This window comes from Dendronephthya gigantea, unplaced genomic scaffold (assembly GCF_004324835.1).
Source record: "Dendronephthya gigantea isolate DGI-Jeju-01 unplaced genomic scaffold, DenGig_1.0 000825F, whole genome shotgun sequence".
NCBI lineage: Eukaryota > Metazoa > Cnidaria > Anthozoa > Malacalcyonacea > Nephtheidae > Dendronephthya > Dendronephthya gigantea.
In genome coordinates this window covers 1-21,919 of record NW_021163835.1, presented here as the reverse complement: position 1 = coordinate 21,919, position 21,919 = coordinate 1, and the positions used below count along the sequence as shown (strand labels likewise).

The following is a 21,919-nucleotide window of genomic DNA, read 5'->3' as shown; positions in this document are numbered from 1 at the left end:
CCAAATTAATGCCAATGGCTGCAGCACCTCTAAGGCTATATATTTCGGCATATTCGATCGTATCGAGGTATAACATACCACATAACAAAAAATGGTCCAAATATACCACATTCTAATTTATTAGATCTTTCCAGGGTAGAATATACCACATTTCGCTTTATTCGACTCACTAATTATTTTTTGTCGTGTTTTACTGGGTACCTTTTAAGGACTATTCTTATTTTGGCCAATTTTATATTTATTTTTGCGTCTTTGATTTGTTCAAAGATGCGAATCAGGATCCGCTCCTGATGAATGTATAACTATCCATCCGTTAACCGTAAACTTGGATTATTGTAGACTTTTATGATGTACCTGTGCAGCTGGTGCCATTGCCTTCATATCCCTCGTGACAGTTACATTCATACCATCCATTAAACAGTGGTGCAATTTGCATTCACAAAGGATTGTCTTCGCACTTATTGAAATCTTTAAGACAGTTAAAATTATTATTTTGGCTTTTAGTCAGGAAAAGATTTTTTTTTTTTTGTTATGAGAAACTAGAATTAAGGTTGTTTTACAAAATACTTTCGGCACCAGTACGTCTTTTACTAGAGTAGTATATCTATATATATACATAATTATAAGCCCAATAATAATTGTCTCTAAGCTATACCTGTACAATTTTGCCGTTTCCTTCATAGCCCTCATGGCAGGTACATTCATACGAACCATCTACATTTGTACAATTTGCATTTTCATCACAAGGATTTGTTTCGCATTCATTGATATCTACAAAAAGATGAAACGGTTAATTTGAATATTAAGCTATTAATAGGCTGTAATAATTCTGTACTATTTCCGAACATTTCAGTGCAAATAACAAATTGAGTCGTTTAATTTTAACTTGTTAAAACTGAACTTAGAAGAGTCGCGAATTGAATAGAAATTTAACTTCTTTTGTCTCGTATAATAAACAAATTAATGCCAATGGCTGCAGCACCTCTAAGGCTATATATTTCGGCATATTCGATCGTATCGAGGTATAACATACCACATAACAAAAAATGGTCCAAATATACCACATTCTAATTTATTAGATCTTTCCAGGGTAGAATATACCACATTTCGCTTTATTCGACCTTCACTATTATTTTTGTCGTGTTTTACTGGGTACCTTTTTAAGGACTATTCTTATTATTGGCCAATTTTATATTTTATTTTTGCGTCTTTGATTTGTTCAAAGATGCGAATCAGGATCCGCTCCTGATGAATGTATAACTATCCATCCGTTAACCGTAAACTTGGATTATTGTAGACTTTTATGATGTACCTGTGCAGCTGGTGCCATTGCCTTCATATCCCTCGTGACAGTTACATTCATACCATCCATTAACAGTGGTGCAATTTGCATTCACATGGCAAGGATTGTCTTCGCACTTATTGAAATCTTTAAGACAGTTAAAATTATTATTTTGGCTTTTAGTCAGGAAAAGATTTTTTCTTTTTTTTTATGAGAAACTAGAATTAAAGGTTGTTTTACAAAATACTTTTTGGCACCAGTACGTCTTTTACTAGAGTAGTATATCTATATATATTACATAATTATAAGCCCCAATAATAATTATGTCTCTAAGCTATACCTGTACAATTTTTGCCGTTTCCTTCATAGCCCTCATGGCAGGTACATTCATACGAACCATCTACATTTGTACAATTTGCATTTTCATCACAAGGATTTGTTCGCATTCATTGATATCTACAAAAAGATGAAACGGTTAATTTGAATATTTAAGCTATTAATAGGCTGTAATAATTCTGTACTATTTCCGAACATTTCAGTGCAAATAACAAATTGAGTCGTTTAATTTTAACTTGTTAAAACTGAACTTAGAAGAGTCGCGAATTGAATAGAAATTTAACTTCTTTTGTCTCGTAAATAATACCAAATTAATGCCAATGGCTGCAGCACCTCTAAGGCTATATATTTCGGCATATTCGATCGTATCGAGGTATAACATACCACATAACAAAAAATGGTCCAAATATACCCACATTCTAATTATTAGATCTTTCCAGGGTAGAATATACCACATTTCGCTTTATCGACCTTCACTATTATTTTTGTCGTGTTTTACTGGGTACCTTTTTAAGGACTAGTCTTATTATTGGGCCAATTTTATATTTATTTTGCGTCTTTGATTTGTCAAAGATGCGAATCAGGATCCGCCCTGATGAATGTATAAACCATCCGTTAACCGTAAACTTGGATTATTGTAGACTTTTATGATGTACCTGTGCAGCTGGTGCCATTGCCTTCATATCCCTCGTGACAGTTACATTCATACCATCCATTAACAGTGGTGCAATTTGCATTCACATGGCAAGGATTGTCTTCGCACTTATTGAAATCTTTAAGACAGTTAAAATTATTATTTTGGCTTTTAGTCAGGAAAAGATTTTTTCTTTTTTTTGTTATGAGAAACTAGAATTTAAGTTTTTTACAAAACTTTCGGCACCAGTACGTCTTTTACTAGAGTAGTATATCTATAATATATTACATAATTATAAGCCCAATAATAATTGTCTCTAAGCTATACCTGTACAATTTTTGCCGTTCCTTCATAGCCCTCGTGGCAGGTACATTCATACGAACCATCTACATTTGTACAATTTGCATTTTCATCACAAGGATTTGTCTCGCATTCATCGATATCTATAAAAAGATGAAACGGTTAAATTGATTATTTTATCTATAAATAGGCTGTAATAATTCTGTACTATTCCGAACATTTCAGTGCAAATAACAAATTGAGTTGTTTAATTTTCACTTGTTAAAACTGAACTTGGAAGAGTTTCGAATTGAATAGAAATTTAACTTCTTGTCTCTCGTATAATAATACCCAATTAATGCCAATGGCTGCAGCACCTCTAAGGCTATATATTTCGGCATATTCGATCGTATCGAGGTATAACATACCACATAACAAAAAATGGTCCAAATATACCACATTCGAAATTATTAGACCTTTTCCAGGCTGGAATATACCACATTTCGTTGTATTTGACCTTCACTATTATTTTTTATCGTGTTTTACTCGGTACCTTTCCAAAGACTAGTCTTATTTCGGCCAATTTTATAAAATTATTTATTTTTTCGTTTGTGATTTGGTCAATGATGCGAATCAGGATACGTTCCTGATGATGTATATATCCATCGTTAACCGTAAACTTGGATTATTGTAGACTTTTATGATGTACCTGTACAGCTGGTGCCATTGCCTTCATATCCTTCGTGACAGTTACATTCATACCATCCATTAACAGTGGTGCAATTTGCATTCACATGGCAAGGATTGTCTTCGCACTCATTGACATCTTTAAGACAGTTAAAATTATTATTTTGGGTTTTAGTCAGGAAAAGATTTTTTCTTTTTTTGTTATGAGAAACTAGAATTAAAGGTTGTTTTACAAAATACTTTCGGCACCAGTACGTCTTTTACTAGAGTAGTATATCTATATATATTACATAATTATAAGCCCAATAATAATTATGTCTCTAAGCTATACCTGTACAATTTTTGCCGTTTCCTGCATGGCCCTCGTGGCAGGTACATTCATACGAACCATCTACATTTGTACAATTTGCATTTTCACCACAAGGATTTGTTTCGCATTCATTGATATCTACAAAAAGATGAAACGGTTAATTTGAATATTTAAGCTATTAATAGGCTGTAATAATTCTGTACTATTTCCGAACATTTCAGTGCAAATAACAAATTGAGTCGTTTAATTTTAACTTGTTAAAACTGAACTTAGAGAGTCGCGAATTGAATAGAAATTTAACTTCTTTTGTCTCGTATAATAATACCAAATTAATGCCAATGGCTGCAGCACCTCTAAGGCTATATATTTCGGCATATTCGATCGTATCGAGGTATATAACACCACATAACAAAAAATGGTCCAAATATACCACATTCTAATTTATTAGATCTTTCCAGGGTAGAATATACCACATTTCGCTTTATTCGACCTTCACTATTATTTTTTGTCGTGTTTTACTGGGTACCTTTTTAAGGACTATTCTTATTTGGCCAATTTTATATTTATTTTTGCGTCTTTGATTTGTTCAAAGATGCGAATCAGGATCCGCTCCTGATGAATGTATAACTATCCATCCGTTAACCGTAAACTTGGATTATTGTAGACTTTTATGATGTACCTGTGCAGCTGGTGCCATTGCCTTCATATCCCTCGTGACAGTTACATTCATACCATCCATTAACAGTGGTGCAATTTGCATTCACATGGCAAGGATTGTCTTCGCACTTATTGAAATCTTTAAGACAGTTAAAATTTATTTTGGCTTTTAGTCAGGAAAAGATTTTTCTTTTTTTTGTTATGAGAAACTAGAATTAAAGTTTTTTACAAAATACTTTCGGCACCAGTACGTCTTTACTAGAGTAGTATATCTATATATATTACATAATTATAAGCCCAATAATAATATGTCTCTAAGCTACCTGTACAATTTTTGCCGTTTCCTTCATAGCCCTCATGGCAGGTACATTCATACGAACCATCTACATTTGTACAATTTGCATTTTCATCACAAGGATTTGTTTCGCATTCATTGATATCTACAAAAAGATGAAACGGTTAATTTGAATATTTAAGCTATTAATAGGCTGTAATAATTCTGTACTATTTCCGAACATTTCAGTGCAAATAACAAATTGAGTCGTTTAATTTTAACTTGTTAAAACTGAACTTAGAAGAGTCGCGAATTGAATAGAAATTTAACTTCTTTGTCTCGTATAATAATACCAAATTAATGCCAATGGCTGCAGCACCTCTAAGGCTATATTTTCGGCATATTCGATCGTATCGAGGTATAACATACCACATAACAAAAAATGGTCCAAATACCACATTCTAATTTATTAGATCTTTCCAGGGTAGAATATACCACATTTCGCTTTATTCGACCTTCACTATTATTTTTTGTCGTGTTTTACTGGTACCTTTTAAGGACTAGTCTTATTTTGGCCAATTTTATATTTATTTTTGCGTCTTTGATTTGTTCAAAGATGCGAATCAGGATCCGCTCCTGATGAATGTATAAATCCATCGTTAACCGTAAACTTGGATTATTGTAGACTTTTATGATGTACCTGTGCAGCTGGTGCCATTGCCTTCATATCCCTCGTGACAGTTACATTCATACCATCCATTAACAGTGGTGCAATTTGCATTCACATGGCAAGGATTGTCTTCGCACTTATTGAAATCTTTAAGACAGTTAAAATTCTTTTTTTGGCTTTTAGTCAGGAAAAGATTTTTTCTTTTTTTTGTTATGAGAAACTAGAATTAAAGGTTTTTTTACAAAATACTTTTGGCACCAGTACGTCTTTTACTAGAGTAGTATATCTATATATATTACATAATTATAAGCCCCAATAATAATTATGTCTCTAAGCTATACCTGTACAATTTTTGCCGTTTCCTTCATAGCCCTCATGGCAGGTACATTCATACGAACCATCTACATTTGTACAATTTGCATTTAAATCACAAGGATTTGTTTCGCATTCATTGATATCTACAAAAAGATGAAACGGTTAATTTGAATATTTAAGCTATTAATAGGCTGTAATAATTCTGTACTATTTCCGAACATTTCAGTGCAAATAACAAATTGAGTCGTTTAATTTTAACTTGTTAAAACTGAACTTAGAAGAGTCGCGAATTGAATAGAAATTTAACTTCTTTTGTCTCGTATAATAATACCAAATTAATGCCAATGGCTGCAGCACCTCTAAGGCTATATATTTCGGCATATTCGATCGTATCGAGGTATAACATACCACATAACAAAAAATGGTCCAAATATACCACATTCTAATTTATTAGATCTTTCCAGGGTAGAATATACCACATTTCGCTTTATTCGACCTTCACTATTATTTTTTGTCGTGTTTTACTGGGTACCTTTTTAAGGACTAGTCTTATTTTTGGCCAATTTTATATTTATTTTTGCGTCTTTGATTTGTTCAAAGATGCGAATCAGGATCCGCTCCTGATGGATGTATAAATATCCATTCGTTAACCCTAAACCTGGATTATTGTAGACTTTTATGATGTACCTGTGCAGCTTGTGCCATTGCCTTCATATCCCTCGTGACAGTTACATTCATACCATCCATTAACAGTGGTGCAATTTGCATTCACATGGCAAGGATTGTCTTCGCACTTATTGAAATCTTTAAGACAGTTAAAATTTTATTTTGGCTTTTAGTCAGGAAAATATTTTTTCTTTTTTTTGTTATGAGAAACTAGAATTAAGTTGTTTACAAAATACTTTGGCACCAGTACGTCTTTTACTAGAGTAGTATATCTATATATATTACATAATTATAAGCCCCAATAAAAATTATGTCTCTAAGCTATACCTGTACAATTTTTGCCGTTTCCTTCATAGCCCTCATGGCAGGTACATTCATACGAACCATCTACATTTGTACAATTTGCATTTTCATCACAAGGATTTGTTTCGCATTCATTGATATCTACAAAAAGATGAAACGGTTAATTTGAATATTTAAGCTATTAATAGGCTGTAATAATTCTGTACTATTTCCGAACATTTCAGTGCAAATAACAAATTGAGTCGTTTAATTTTAACTTGTTAAAACTGAACTTAGAAGAGTCGCGAATTGAATAGAAATTTAACTTCTTTTCTCGTATAATAATACCAAATTAATGCCAATGGCTGCAGCACCTCTAAGGCTATATATTTCGGCATATTCGATCGTATCGAGGTATAACATACCACATAACAAAAAATGGTCCAAATATACCACATTCTAATTTATTAGATCTTTCCAGGGTAGAATATACCACATTTCGCTTTATTCGACCTTCACTATTATTTTTTGTCGTGTTTTACTGGGTACCTTTTTAAGGACTAGTCTTATTTTTGGCCAATTTTATATTTATTTTTGCGTCTTTGATTTGTTCAAAGATGCGAATCAGGATCCGCTCCTGATGAATGTATAACTATCCATCCGTTAACCGTAAACTTGGATTATTGTAGACTTTTATGATGTACCTGTGCAGCTGGTGCCATTGCCTTCATATCCTCGTGACAGTTACATTCATACCATCCATTAACAGTGGTGCAATTTGCATTCACATGGCAAGGATTGTCTTCGCACTTATTGAAATCTTTAAGACAGTTAAAATTATTATTTTGGCTTTTAGTCAGGAAAAGATTTTTTCTTTTTTTTGTTATGAGAAACTAGAATTAAAGGTTGTTTTACAAAATACTTTTGGCACCAGTACGTCTTTTACTAGAGTAGTATATCTATATATATTACATAATTATAAGTCCCAATAATAATTATGTCTCTAAGCTATACCTGTACAATTTTTGCCGTTTCCTTCATAGCCCTCATGGCAGGTACATTCATACGAACCATCTACATTTGTACAATTTGCATTTTCATCACAAGGATTTGTTTCGCATTCATTGATATCTACAAAAAGATGAAACGGTTAATTTGAATATTTAAGCTATTAATAGGCTGTAATAATTCTGTACTATTTCCGAACATTTCAGTGCAAATAACAAATTGAGTCGTTTAATTTTAACTTGTTAAAACTGAACTTAGAAGAGTCGCGAATTGAATAGAAATTTAACTTCTTTTGTCTCGTATAATAATACCAAATTAATGCCAATGGCTGCAGCACCTCTAAGGCTTTATATTTCGGCATATTCGATCGTATCGAGGTATAACATACCACATAACAAAAAATGGTCCAAATATACCACATTCTAATTTATTAGATCTTTCCAGGGTAGAATATACCACATTTCGCTTTATTCGACTTCACTATTATTTTTTGTCGTGTTTTACTGGGTACCTTTTTAAGGACTAGTCTTATTTTTGGCCAATTTTATATTTATTTTTGCGTCTTTGATTTGTTCAAAGATGCGAATCAGGATCCGCTCCTGATGAATGTATAACTATCCATCCGTTAACCGTAAACTTGGATTATTGTAGACTTTTATGATGTACCTGTGCATCTGGTGCCATTGCCTTCATATCCCTCGTGACAGTTACATTCATACCATCCATTAACAGTGGTGCAATTTGCATTCACATGGCAAGGATTGTCTTCGCACTCATTGACATCTTTAAGACAGTTAAAATTATTATTTTGGGCTTTTAGTCAGGAAAAGATTTTTTCTTTTTTTTGTTATGAGAAACTAGAATTTAAGTTGTTTTACAAAATACTTTTGGCACCAGTACGTCTTTTACTAGAGTAGTATATCTATATATATTACATAATTATAAGCCCCAATAATAATTATGTCTCTAAGCTATACCTGTACAATTTTTGCCGTTTCCTTCATAGCCCTCATGGCAGGTACATTCATACGAACCATCTACATTTGTACAATTTGCATTTTCACCACAAGGATTTGTTTCGCATTCATCGATATCTACAAACAGATGAAACGGTTAAATTGATTATTTCATCTATTGATAGGCTGTAATAATTCTACTTTTTCTTTAGATTTCAGTGCAAATAACAAATTGAGTTGTTTAATTTTCACTTTTTAAAACTGAACTTAGAAGAGTCGCGAATTGAATAGAAATTTAACTTCTTTTGTCTCGTAAATAATACCAAATTAATGCCAATGGCTGCAGCACCTCTAAGGCTATATATTTCGGCATATTCGATCGTATCGAGGTATATACATACCACATAACAAAAAATGGTCCAAATATACCACATTCTAATTTATTAGACCTTTCCAGGGTAGAATATACCACATTTCGCTTTATTCGACCTTCACTATTATTTTTTGTCGTGTTTTACTGGGTACCTTTTTAAGGACTATTCTTATTATTGGCCAATTTTATATTTATTTTTGCGTCTTTGATTTGTTCAAAGATGCGAATCAGGATCCGCTCCTGATGAATGTATAACTATCCATCCGTTAACCGTAAACTTGGATTATTGTAGACTTTTATGATGTACCTGTGCAGCTGGTGCCATTGCCTTCATATCCCTCGTGACAGTTACATTCATACCATCCATTAACAGTGGTGCAATTTGCATTCACATGGCAAGGATTGTCTTCGCACTTATTGAAATCTTTAAGACAGTTAAAATTATTTTTGGCTTTTAGTCAGGAAAAGATTTTTTTTTTTTTTGTTATGAGAAACTAGAATTTAAGTTGTTTTACAAAATACTTTCGGCACCAGTACGTCTTTTACTAGAGTAGTATATCTATATATATATATATTACATAATTATAAGCCCCAATAATAATTATGTCTCTAAGCTATACCTGTACAATTTTTGCCGTTTCCTTCATAGCCCTCATGGCAGGTACATTCATACGAACCATCTACATTTGTAGAATTTGCATTTTCATCACAAGGATTTGTTTCGCATTCATTGATATCTACAAAAAGATGAAACGGTTAATTTGAATATTTAAGCTTTTAATAGGCTGTAATAATTCTGTACTATTTCCGAACATTTCAGTGCAAATAACAAATTGAGTCGTTTAATTTTAACTTGTTAAAACTGAACTTAGAAGAGTCGCGAATTGAATAGAAATTTAACTTCTTTTGTCTCGTATAATAATACCAAATTAATGCCAATGGCTGCAGCACCTCTAAGGCTATATACGGCATATTCGATCGTATCGAGGTATAACATACCACATAACAAAAAATGGTCCAAATATACCACATTCTAATTTATTAGATCTTTCCAGGGTAGAATATACCACATTTCGCTTTATTCGACCTTCACTATTATTTTTTGTCGTGTTTTACTGGGTACCTTTTTAAGGACTATCTTATTTTGGCCAATTTTATATTTATTTTTGCGTCTTTGATTTGTTCAAAGATGCGAATCAGGATCCGCTCCTGATGAATGTATAACTATCCATCCGTTAACCGTAAACTTGGATTATTGTAGACTTTTATGATGTACCTGTGCAGCTGGTGCCATTGCCTTCATATCCCTCGTGACAGTTACATTCATACCATCCATTAACAGTTGTGCAATTTGCATTCACATGGCAAGGATTGTCTTCGCACTTATTGAAATCTTTAAGACAGTTAAAATTATTATTTTGGCTTTTAGTCAGGAAAAGATTTTTTCTTTTTTTGTTATGAGAAACTAGAATTAAAGGTTTTTTACAAAATACTTTTGGCACCAGTACGTCTTTACTAGAGTAGTATATCTATATATATTACATAATTATAAGCCCCAATAATAATTATGTCTCTAAGCTATACCTGTACAATTTTTGCCGTTTCCTTCATAGCCCTCATGGCAGGTACATTCATAACCATCTACATTTGTACAATTTGCATTTTCATCACAAGGATTTGTTTCGCATTCATTGATATCTACAAAAAGATGAAACGGTTAATTTGAATATTTAAGCTTTTAATAGGCTGTAATTATTCTGTACTATTTCCGAACATTTCAGTGCAAATAATAAATTGAGTCGTTTAATTTTAACTTGTTAAAACTGAACTTAGAAGAGTCGCGAATTGAATAGAAATTTAACTTCTTTTGTCTCGTATAATAATACCAAATTAATGCCAATGGCAGCAGCACCTCTAAGGCTATATATTTCGGCATATTCGATCGTATCGAGGTATAACATACCACATAACAAAAAATGGTCCAAATATACCACATTCTAATTTATTAGATCTTTCCAGGGTAGAATATACCACATTTCGCTTTATTCGACTTTCACTATTATTTTTTGTCGTGTTTTACTGGGTACCTTTTTAAAGACTAGTCTTATTTTTGGCCAATTTTATATTTATTTTTGCGTCTTTGATTTGTTCAAAGATGCGAATCAGGATCCGCTCCTGATGAATGTATAACTATCCATCCGTTAACCGTAAACTTGGATTATTGTAGACTTTTATGATGTACCTGTGCAGCTGGTGCCATTGCCTTCATATCCCTCGTGACAGTTACATTCATACCATCCATTAACAGTGGTGCAATTTGCATTCACATGGCAAGGATTGTCTTCGCACTTATTGAAATCTTTAAGACAGTTAAAATTATTATTTTGGCTTTTAGTCAGGAAAAGATTTTTTCTTTTTTTTGTTGAGAAACTAGAATTTAAGTTGTTTTACAAAATACTTTCGGCACCAGTACGTCTTTTACTAGAGTAGTATATCTATATATATATTACATAATTATAAGCCCCAATAATAATTATGTCTCTAAGCTATACCTGTACAATTTTTGCCGTTTCCTTCATAGCCCTCATGGCAGGTACATTCATACGAACCATCTACATTTGTACAATTTGCATTTTCATCACAAGGATTTGTTTCGCATTCATTGATATCTACAAAAAGATGAAACGGTTAATTTGAATATTTAAGCTATTAATAGGCTGTAATAATTCTGTACTATTTCCGAACATTTCAGTGCAAATAACAAATTGAGTCGTTTAATTTTAACTTGTTAAAACTGAACTTAGAAGAGTCGCGAATTGAATAGAAATTTAACTTCTTTTGTCTCGTATAATAATACCAAATTAATGCCAATGGCTGCAGCACCTCTAAGGCTATATATTTCGGCATATTCGATCGTATCGAGGTATAACATACCACATAACAAAAAATGGTCCAAATATACCACATTCTAGTTTATTAGACCTTTCCAGGGTAGAATATACCACATTTCGCTTTATTCGACCTTCACTATTATTTTTTGTCGTGTTTTACTGGGTACCTTTTTAAGGACTCTTATTATTGGCCAATTTTATATTTATTTTTGCGTCTTTGATTTGTTCAAAGATGCGAATCAGGATCCGCTCCTGATGAATGTATAACTATCCATCCGTTAACCGTAAACTTGGATTATTGTAGACTTTTATGATGTACCTGTGCAGCTGGTGCCATTGCCTTCATATCCCTCGTGACAGTTACATTCATACCATCCATTAACAGTGGTGCAATTTGCATTCACATGGCAAGGATTGTCTTCGCACTTATTGAAATCTTTAAGACAGTTAAAATATTATTTTGGCTTTTAGTCAGGAAAAGATTTTTTCTTTTTTTTGTTATGAGAAACTAGAATTAAAGGTTTTTTACAAAATACTTTTGGCACCAGTACGTCTTTTACTAGAGTGTAGTATATCTATATATATTACATAATTATAAGCCCCAATAATAATTATGTCTCTAAGCTATACCTGTACAATTTTTGCCGTTTCCTTCATAGCCCTCATGGCAGGTACATTCATACGAACCATCTACATTTGTACAATTTGCATTTTCATCACAAGGATTTGTTTCGCATTCATTGATATCTACAAAAAGATGAAACGGTTAATTTGAATATTTAAGCTATTAATAGGCTGTAATAATTCTGTACTATTTCCGAACATTTCAGTGCAAATAACAAATTGAGTCGTTTAATTTTAACTTGTTAAAACTGAACTTAGAAGAGTCGCGAATTGAATAGAAATTTAACTTCTTTTGTCTCGTATAATAATACCAAATTAATGCCAATGGCTGCAGCACCTCTAAGGCTATATATTTCGGCATATTCGATCGTATCGAGGTATAACATACCACATAACAAAAAATGGTCCAAATATACCACATTCTAATTTATTAGATCTTTCCAGGGTAGAATATACCACATTTCGCTTTATTCGACCTTCACTATTATTTTTGTCGTGTTTTACTGGGTACCTTTTTAAGGACTAGTCTTATTTTGGCCAATTTTATATTTATTTTTGCGTCTTTGATTTGTTCAAAGATGCGAATCAGGATCCGCTCCTGATGAATGTATAACTATCCATCCGTTAACCGTAAACTTGGATTATTGTAGACTTTTATGATGTACCTGTGCAGCTGGTGCCATTGCCTTCATATCCCTCGTGACAGTTACATTCATACCATCCATTAACAGTTGTGCAATTTGCATTCACATGGCAAGGATTCTTCGCACTTATTGAAATCTTTAAGACAGTTAAAATTATTATTTTGGCTTTTAGTCAGGAAAAGATTTTTTCTTTTTTTTATGAGAAACTAGAATTAAAGGTTTTTTACAAAATACTTTTGGCACCAGTACGTCTTTTACTAGAGTAGTATATCTATATATATTACATAATTATAAGCCCCAATAATAATTATGTCTCTAAGCTATACCTGTACAATTTTTGCCGTTTCCTTCATAGCCCTCATGGCAGGTACATTCATACGAACCATCTACATTTGTACAATTTGCATTTTCATCACAAGGATTTGTTTCGCATTCATTGATATCTACAAAAAGATGAAACGGTTAATTTGAATATTTAAGCTATTAATAGGCTGTAATAATTCTGTACTATTTCCGAACATTTCAGTGCAAATAACAAATTGAGTCGTTTAATTTTAACTTGTTAAAACTGAACTTAGAAGAGTCGCGAATTGAATAGAAATTTAACTTCTTTTGTCTCGTATAATAATACCAAATTAATGCCAATGGCTGCAGCACCTCTAAGGCTATATATTTCGGCATATTCGATCGTATCGAGGTATAACATACCACATAACAAAAAATGGTCCAAATATACCACATTCTAATTTATTAGATCTTTCCAGGGTAGAATATACCACATTTCGCTTTATTCGACCTTCACTATTATTTTTTGTCGTGTTTTACTGGGTACCTTTTTAAGGACTATTCTTATTTTGGCCAATTTTATATTTATTTTGCGTCTTTGATTTGTTCAAAGATGCGAATCAGGATCCGCTCCTGATGAATGTATAACTATCCATCCGTTAACCGTAAACTTGGATTATTGTAGACTTTTATGATGTACCTGTGCAGCTGGTGCCATTGCCTTCATATCCCTCGTGACAGTTACATTCATACCATCCATTAACAGTGTGCAATTTGCATTCACATGGCAAGGATTGTCTTCGCACTTATTGAAATCTTTAAGACAGTTAAAATTATTATTTTGGCTTTTAGTCAGGAAAAGATTTTTTCTTTTTTGTTATGAGAAACTAGAATTAAGTTGTTTTACAAAATACTTTCGGCACCAGTACGTCTTTTACTAGAGTAGTATATCTATATATATTACATAATTATAAGCCCAATAATAATGTCTCTAAGCTATACCTGTACAATTTTTGCCGTTTCCTTCATAGCCCTCATGGCAGGTACATTCATACGAACCATCTACATTTGTACAATTTGCATTTTCATCACAAGGATTTGTTTCGCATTCATTGATATCTACAAAAAGATGAAACGGTTAATTGATATTTAAGCTATTAATAGGCTGTAATAATTCTGTACTATTTTCCGAACATTCAGTGCAAATAATATTGAGTCGTTTAATTTTAACTTGTTAAAACTGAACTTAGAAGAGTCGCGAATTGAATAGAAATTTAACTTCTTTTGTCTCGTATAATAATACCAAATTAATGCCAATGGCTGCAGCACCTCTAAGGCTATATATTTCGGCATATTCGATCGTATCGAGGTATAACATACCACATAACAAAAAATGGTCCAAATACCACATTCTAATTTATTAGATCTTTCCAGGGTAGAATATACCACATTTCGCTTTATTCGACTTCACTATTATTTTTTGTCGTGTTTTACTGGGTACCTTTTTAAGGACTAGTCTTATTTTGGCCAATTTTATTTTTTTTGCGTCTTTGATTTGTTCAAAGATGCGAATCAGGATCCGCTCCTGATGAATGTAAACTATCCATCCGTTAACCGTAAACTTGGATTATTGTAGACTTTTATGTACCTGTGCAGCTGGTGCCATTGCCTTCATATCCCTCGTGACAGTTACATTCATACCATCCATTAACAGTGGTGCAATTTGCATTCACATGGCAAGGATTGTCTTCGCACTTATTGAAATCTTTAAGACAGTTAAAATTTTATTTTGGCTTTTAGTCAGGAAAAGATTTTTTTTTTTTTGTTATGAGAAACTAGAATTAAAGGTTTTTTACAAAATACTTTTGGCACCAGTACGTCTTTTACTAGAGTAGTATATCTATATATATTACATAATTATAAGCCCCAATAATAATTATGTCTCTAAGCTATACCTGTACAATTTTTGCCGTTTCCTTCATAGCCCTCATGGCAGGTACATTCATACGAACCATCTACATTTGTACAATTTGCATTTTCATCACAAGGATTTGTTTCGCATTCATTGATATCTACAAAAAGATGAAACGGTTAATTTGAATATTTAAGCTATTAATAGGCTGTAATAATTCTGTACTATTTCCGAACATTTCAGTGCAAATAACAAATTGAGTCGTTTAATTTTAACTTGTTAAAACTGAACTTAGAAGAGTCGCGAATTGAATAGAAATTTAACTTCTTTTGTCTCGTATAATAATACCAAATTAATGCCAATGGCTGCAGCACCTCTAAGGCTATATATTTCGGCATATTCGATCGTATCGAGGTATAACATACCACATAACAAAAAATGGTCCAAATATACCACATTCTAATTTATTAGATCTTTCCAGGGTAGAATATACCACATTTCGCTTTATTCGACCTTCACTATTATTTTTTGTCGTGTTTTACTGGGTACCTTTTTAAGGACTATTCTTATTATTGGCCAATTTTATATTTATTTTTGCGTCTTTGATTTGTTCAAAGATGCGAATCAGGATCCGCTCCTGATGAATGTATAACTATCCATCCGTTAACCGTAAACTTGGATTATAGACTTTTATGATGTACCTGTGCAGCTGGTGCCATTGCCTTCATATCCCGTGACAGTTACATTCATACCATCCATTAACAGTGGTGCAATTTGCATTCACATGGCAAGGATTGTCTTCGCACTTATTGAAATCTTTAAGACAGTTAAAATTATTATTTTGGCTTTTAGTCAGGAAAAGATTTTTTTCTTTTTTGTTATGAGAAACTAGAATTAAAGGTTTTTTTACAAAATACTTTTGGCACCAGTACGTCTTTTACTAGAGTAGTATATCTATATATATTACATAATTATAAGCCCCAATAATAATGTCTCTAAGCCACTGTACAATTTTTGCCGTTTCCTTCATAGCCCTCATGGCAGGTACATTCATACGAACCATCTACATTTGTACAATTTGCATTTTCATCACAAGGATTTGTTTCGCATTCATTGATATCTACAAAAAGATGAAACGGTTAATTTGAATATTTAAGCTATTAATAGGCTGTAATAATTCTGTACTATTTCCGAACATTTCAGTGCAAATAACAAATTGAGTCGTTTAATTTTAACTTGTTAAAACTGAACTTAGAAGAGTCGCGAATTGAATAGAAATTTAACTTCTTTTGTCTCGTATAATAATACCAAATTAATGCCAATGGCTGCAGCACCTCTAAGGCTATATATTTCGGCATATTCGATCGTATCGAGGTATAACATACCACATAACAAAAAATGGTCCAAATATACCACATTCTAATTTATTAGATCTTTCCAGGGTAGAATATACCACATTTCGCTTTATTCGACCTTCACTATTATTTTTTGTCGTGTTTTACTGGGTACCTTTTTAAGGACTATCTTATTATTGGCCAATTTTATATTTATTTTTGCGTCTTTGATTTGTTCAAAGATGCGAATCAGGATCCGCTCCTGATGAATGTATAACTATCCATCCGTTAACCGTAAACTTGGATTATTGTAGACTTTTATGATGTACCTGTGCAGCTGGTGCCATTGCCTTCATATCCCTCGTGACAGTTACATTCATACCATCCATTAACAGTGTGCAATTTGCATTCACATGGCAAGGATTGTCTTCGCACTTATTGAAATCTTTAAGACAGTTAAAATTATTATTTTGGCTTTTAGTCAGGAAAAGATTTTTTCTTTTTTTTGTTATGAGAAACTAGAATTAAGGTTTTTACAAAATACTTTTGGCACCAGTACGTCTTTTACTAGAGTAGTATATCTATATATATTACATAATTATAAGCCCCAATAATAATTATGTCTCTAAGCTATACCTGTACAATTTTTGCCGTTTCCTTCATAGCCTCATGGCAGGTACATTCATACGAACCATCTACATTTGTACAATTTGCATTTTCATCACAAGGATTTGTTTCGCATTCATTGATATCTACAAAAAGATGAAACGGTTAATTTGAATATTTAAGCTATTAATAGGCTGTAATAATTCTGTACTATTTCCGAACATTTCAGTGCAAATAACAAATTGAGTCGTTTAATTTTAACTTGTTAAAACTGAACTTAGAAGAGTCGCGAATTGAATAGAAATTTAACTTCTTTTGTCTCGTATAATAATACCAAATTAATGCCAATGGCTGCAGCACCTCTAAGGCTATATATTTCGGCATATTCGATCGTATCGAGGTATAACATACCACATAACAAAAAATGGTCCAAATATACCACATTCTAATTTATTAGATCTTTCCAGGGTAGAATATACCACATTTCGCTTTATTCGACTTTCACTATTATTTTTTGTCGTGTTTTACTGGGTACCTTTTTAAGGACTAGTCTTATTTTGGCCAATTTTATATTTATTTTTGCGTCTTTGATTTGTTCAAAGATGCGAATCAGGATCCGCTCCTGATGAATGTATAACTATCCATCCGTTAACCGTAAACTTGGATTATTGTAGACTTTTATGATGTACCTGTGCAGCTGGTGCCATTGCCTTCATATCCCTCGTGACAGTTACATTCATACCATCCATTAACAGTGTGCAATTTGCATTCACATGGCAAGGATTGTCTTCGCACTTATTGAAATCTTTAAGACAGTTAAAATTCTTATTTTGGCTTTTAGTCAGGAAAAGATTTCTTTTTTTTGTTATGAGAAACTAGAATTAAAGGTTTTTACAAAATACTTTTGGCACCAGTACGTCTTTTACTAGAGTAGTATATCTATATATACATAATTATAAGCCCCAATAATAATTATGTCTCTAAGCTATACCTGTACAATTTTTGCCGTTTCCTTCATAGCCCTCATGGCAGGTACATTCATACGAACCATCTACATTTGTACAATTTGCATTTTCATCACAAGGATTTGTTTCGCATTCATTGATATCTACAAAAAGATGAAACGGTTAATTTGAATATTTAAGCTATTAATAGGCTGTAATAATTCTGTACTATTTCCGAACATTTCAGTGCAAATAACAAATTGAGTCGTTTAATTTTAACTTGTTAAAACTGAACTTAGAAGAGTCGCGAATTGAATAGAAATTTAACTTCTTTTGTCTCGTATAATAATACCAAATTAATGCCAATGGCTGCAGCACCTCTAAGGCTATATATTTCGGCATATTCGATCGTATCGAGGTATAACATACCACATAACAAAAAATGGTCCAAATATACCACATTCTAATTTATTAGATCTTTCCAGGGTAGAATATACCACATTCGCTTTATTCACTATTTTTTTTGTCGTGTTTTACTGGGTACCTTTTTAAGGACTATTCTTATTATTGGCCAATTTTATATTTATTTTTGCGTCTTTGATTTGTTCAAAGATGCGAATCAGGATCCGCTCCTGATGAATGTATAACTATCCATCCGTTAACCGTAAACTTGGATTATTGTAGACTTTTATGATGTACCTGTGCAGCTGGTGCCATTGCCTTCATATCCCTCGTGACAGTTACATTCATACCATCCATTAACAGTGGTGCAATTTGCATTCACATGGCAAGGATTGTCTTCGCACTTATTGAAATCTTTAAGACAGTTAAAATTTTATTTTGGCTTTTAGTCAGGAAAAGATTTTTTCTTTTTTTGTTATGAGAAACTAGAATTAAAGGTTTTTTACAAAATACTTTTGGCACCAGTACGTCTTTTACTAGAGTAGTATATCTATATATATATAATTATATAAGCCCAATAATAATTATGTCTCTAAGCTATACCTGTACAATTTTTGCCGTTTCCTTCATAGCCCTCATGGCAGGTACATTCATACGAATCTACATTTGTACAATTTGCATTTTCATCACAAGGATTTGTTTCGCATTCATTGATATCTACAAAAAGATGAAACGGTTAATTTGAATATTTAAGCTATTAATAGGCTGTAATAATTCTGTACTATTTCCGAACATTTCAGTGCAAATAACAAATTGAGTCGTTTAATTTTAACTTGTTAAAACTGAACTTAGAAGAGTCGCGAATTGAATAGAAATTTAACTTCTTTTGTCTCGTATAATAATACCAAATTAATGCCAATGGCTGCAGCACCTCTAAGGCTATATATTTCGGCATATTCGATCGTATCGAGGTATAACATACCACATAACAAAAAATGGTCCAAATATACCACATTCTAATTTATTAGATCTTTCCAGGGTAGAATATACCACATTTCGCTTTATTCGACCTTCACTATTATTTTTTGTCGTGTTTTACTGGGTACCTTTTTAAGGACTATTCTTATTGGCCAATTTTATATTTATTTTTGCGTCTTTGATTTGTTCGAAGATGCGAATCAGGATCTGCTCCTGATGGATGTATAACTATCCATCCGTTAACCGTAAACTTGGATTATTGTAGACTTTTATGATGTACCTGTGCAGCTGGTGCCATTGCCTTCATATCCCTCGTGACAGTTACATTCATACCATCCATTAACAGTTGTGCAATTTGCATTCACATGGCAAGGATTGTCTTCGCACTTATTGAAATCTTTAAGACAGTTAAAATTCTTATTTTGGCTTTTAGTCAGGAAAAGATTTTTTCTTTTTTTTGTTATGAGAAACTAGAATTAAAGGTTTTTTTACAAAATACTTTTGGCACCAGTACGTCTTTTACTAGAGTAGTATATCTATATATATTACATAATTATAAGCCCCAATAATAATGTCTCTAAGCTATACCTGTACAATTTTTGCCGTTTCCTTCATAGCCCTCATGGCAGGTACATTCATACGAACCATCTACATTTGTACAATTTGCATTTTCATCACAAGGATTTGTTTCGCATTCATTGATATCTACAAAAAGATGAAACGGTTAATTTGAATATTTAAGCTATTAATAGGCTGTAATAATTCTGTACTATTTCCGAACATTTCAGTGCAAATAACAAATTGAGTCGTTTAATTTTAACTTGTTAAAACTGAACTTAGAAGAGTCGCGAATTGAATAGAAATTTAACTTCTTTTGTCTCGTATAATAATACCGGTACCAAATTAATGCCAATGGCTGCAGCACCTCTAAGGCTATATATTTCGGCATATTCGATCGTATCGAGGTATAACATACCACATAACAAAAAATGGTCCAAATATACCACATTCTAATTTATTAGATCTTTCCAGGGTAGAATATACCACATTTCGCTTTATTCGACCTTCACTATTATTTTTTGTCGTGTTTTACTGGGTACCTTTTTAAGGACTATTCTTATTATTGGCCAATTTTATATTTATTTTTGCGTCTTTGATTTGTTCAAAGATGCGAATCAGGATCCGCTCCTGATGAATGTATAACTATCCATCCGTTAACCGTAAACTTGGATTATTGTAGACTTTTATGATGTACCTGTGCAGCTGGTGCCATTGCCTTCATATCCCTCGTGACAGTTACATTCATACCATCCATTAACAGTGGTGCAATTTGCATTCACATGGCAAGGATTGTCTTCGCACTTATTGAAATCTTTAAGACAGTTAAAATTCTTATTTTGGCTTTTAGTCAGGAAAAGATTTTTTCTTTTTTTTGTTATGAGAAACTAGAATTAAAGGTTTTTTACAAATACTTTTGGCACCAGTACGTCTTTTACTAGAGTAGTATATCTATATATATTACATAATTATAAGCCCCAATAATAATTATGTCTCTAAGCTATACCTGTACAATTTTTGCCGTTTCCTTCATAGCCCTCATGGCAGGTACATTCATACGAACCATCTACATTTGTACAATTTGCATTTTCATCACAAGGATTTGTTTCGCATTCATTGATATCTACAAAAAGATGAAACGGTTAATTTGAATATTTAAGCTATTAATAGGCTGTAATAATTCTGTACTATTTCCGAACATTTCAGTGCAAATAACAAATTGAGTCGTTTAATTTTAACTTGTTAAAACTGAACTTAGAAGAGTCGCGAATTGAATAGAAATTTAACTTCTTTTGTCTCGTATAATAATACCAAATTAATGCCAATGGCTGCAGCACCTCTAAGGCTATATATTTCGGCATATCTGCTCATAGCAGTTTGCACAGTGCTCATCTGCTCTCGCATAAAACTTTACCCGATTCATTGAGATTTTTTAGGACGTCGGGTAAAAGTTTGCGCTAGAAGTTTGCGCGTTTTGGCTAGGGAACCGCCGGTCGCCGGCCGTTATTTCAGGTTGTGATCGACAAATTAAAATATGCTGGCTCCGTTGGCTACTGATCACAGACGGCAAGCAGATTAATGGCTGCATTTTATCTTTTTCAGTTTATAAACACTCCCGTATATGAAGCAATAGCTTCCTGGATAGAAACGGCCTCTCTACCGAGTTTTGTTGGTAAGTGGCAATTTTGCAATCCTATCCGACGCAGACTCTCGTGGAGTGCACGCGCTCATTAGGCTGACTGTGATCTAATGTGTTTGTAACTTTTTTGAAGGAGCCAAGGAGTGGGAAAGACTACACGCTAATCATGTTACATGAGTCATGCAAAAGACCGAAACATTATTCTGTAAGTAATATTCAAAATCAGAGGATGACCATCTGTGTTGTCTTCACGTTATGCCGACAAAAATCTTTTCCCGTGCTTTTCGAACAAGCTCTTGTTGATTCCCCGCAGACTCTTTTGTTTTGTTCAAGAAAAGCAGCAGAAGCAACATTTTTAAAGGGTACAAGCGAC

The 21,919-nt window shown here is 32.8% G+C and overlaps 3 protein-coding genes and 2 long non-coding RNA genes across 5 annotated transcripts; all 5 read right to left on the bottom strand.

The window, feature by feature from the left end:
• Window positions 1-671: 671 nt before the first annotated feature.
• Window positions 672-1,712, bottom strand: LOC114544515. The gene is made up of 3 exons (XR_003690450.1): window positions 1,623-1,712; window positions 1,313-1,429; window positions 672-771 (listed from the first exon to the last, which is right to left on the bottom strand). It is a non-coding gene; the product is annotated as an uncharacterized LOC114544515 (long non-coding RNA).
• Window positions 1,713-2,263: 551 nt separating this feature from the next.
• LOC114544518 (fibrillin-3-like) lies at window positions 2,264-8,830 on the bottom strand. Its single transcript, XM_028563135.1, has 13 exons — window positions 8,806-8,830; window positions 8,378-8,494; window positions 7,407-7,523; window positions 6,438-6,554; window positions 5,471-5,587; window positions 5,160-5,276; window positions 4,509-4,625; window positions 4,208-4,324; window positions 3,550-3,666; window positions 3,241-3,357; window positions 2,580-2,695; window positions 2,505-2,526; window positions 2,264-2,391 (listed from the first exon to the last, which is right to left on the bottom strand). Exons 1-13 carry the CDS (start codon window positions 8,828-8,830, stop codon window positions 2,264-2,266), a joined length of 1,344 nt encoding a protein of 447 aa, XP_028418936.1.
• An 85-nt stretch (window positions 8,831-8,915) lies between these two features.
• On the bottom strand, window positions 8,916-10,364 carry LOC114544519. Its single transcript, XR_003690451.1, has 4 exons — window positions 10,314-10,364; window positions 10,006-10,122; window positions 9,350-9,466; window positions 8,916-9,153 (listed from the first exon to the last, which is right to left on the bottom strand). It is a non-coding gene; the product is annotated as an uncharacterized LOC114544519 (long non-coding RNA).
• A 37-nt stretch (window positions 10,365-10,401) lies between these two features.
• Window positions 10,402-15,844, bottom strand: LOC114544517 (fibrillin-1-like; the record flags this gene model as incomplete). Its single annotated transcript, XM_028563134.1, has 10 exons — window positions 15,787-15,844; window positions 15,129-15,245; window positions 14,822-14,938; window positions 14,176-14,292; window positions 13,215-13,331; window positions 12,251-12,367; window positions 11,940-12,056; window positions 11,282-11,398; window positions 10,972-11,088; window positions 10,402-10,427 (listed from the first exon to the last, which is right to left on the bottom strand). Coding segments are annotated over exons 1-10 (1,020 nt in total), but the record flags the coding sequence as incomplete, so codon positions are not given.
• Window positions 15,845-17,049: 1,205 nt separating this feature from the next.
• Window positions 17,050-21,049, bottom strand: LOC114544516 (fibrillin-2-like; the record flags this gene model as incomplete). Its single annotated transcript, XM_028563133.1, has 5 exons — window positions 17,050-17,171; window positions 18,017-18,133; window positions 19,938-20,054; window positions 20,605-20,721; window positions 20,914-21,049. Coding segments are annotated over 5 exons (609 nt in total), but the record flags the coding sequence as incomplete, so codon positions are not given.
• Window positions 21,050-21,919: the final 870 nt, after the last annotated feature.

Bases quoted from the DNA above. Each gene is read 5' to 3' on its own strand.
- LOC114544518 (XM_028563135.1), bottom strand. From the start codon at position 8,830: ATGTGGTATATTCTACCCTGGAAAG. The intron at 6,555-7,406 runs GTATAGCTTAGA...ATCTTTTTGTAG, and splicing joins AAACGGCAAAAATTGTACAG to ATATCAATGAATGCGAAACA. The intron at 4,325-4,508 runs GTAGCTTAGAGA...ACTGTCTTAAAG, and splicing joins AAACGGCAAAAATTGTACAG to ATTTCAATAAGTGCGAAGAC.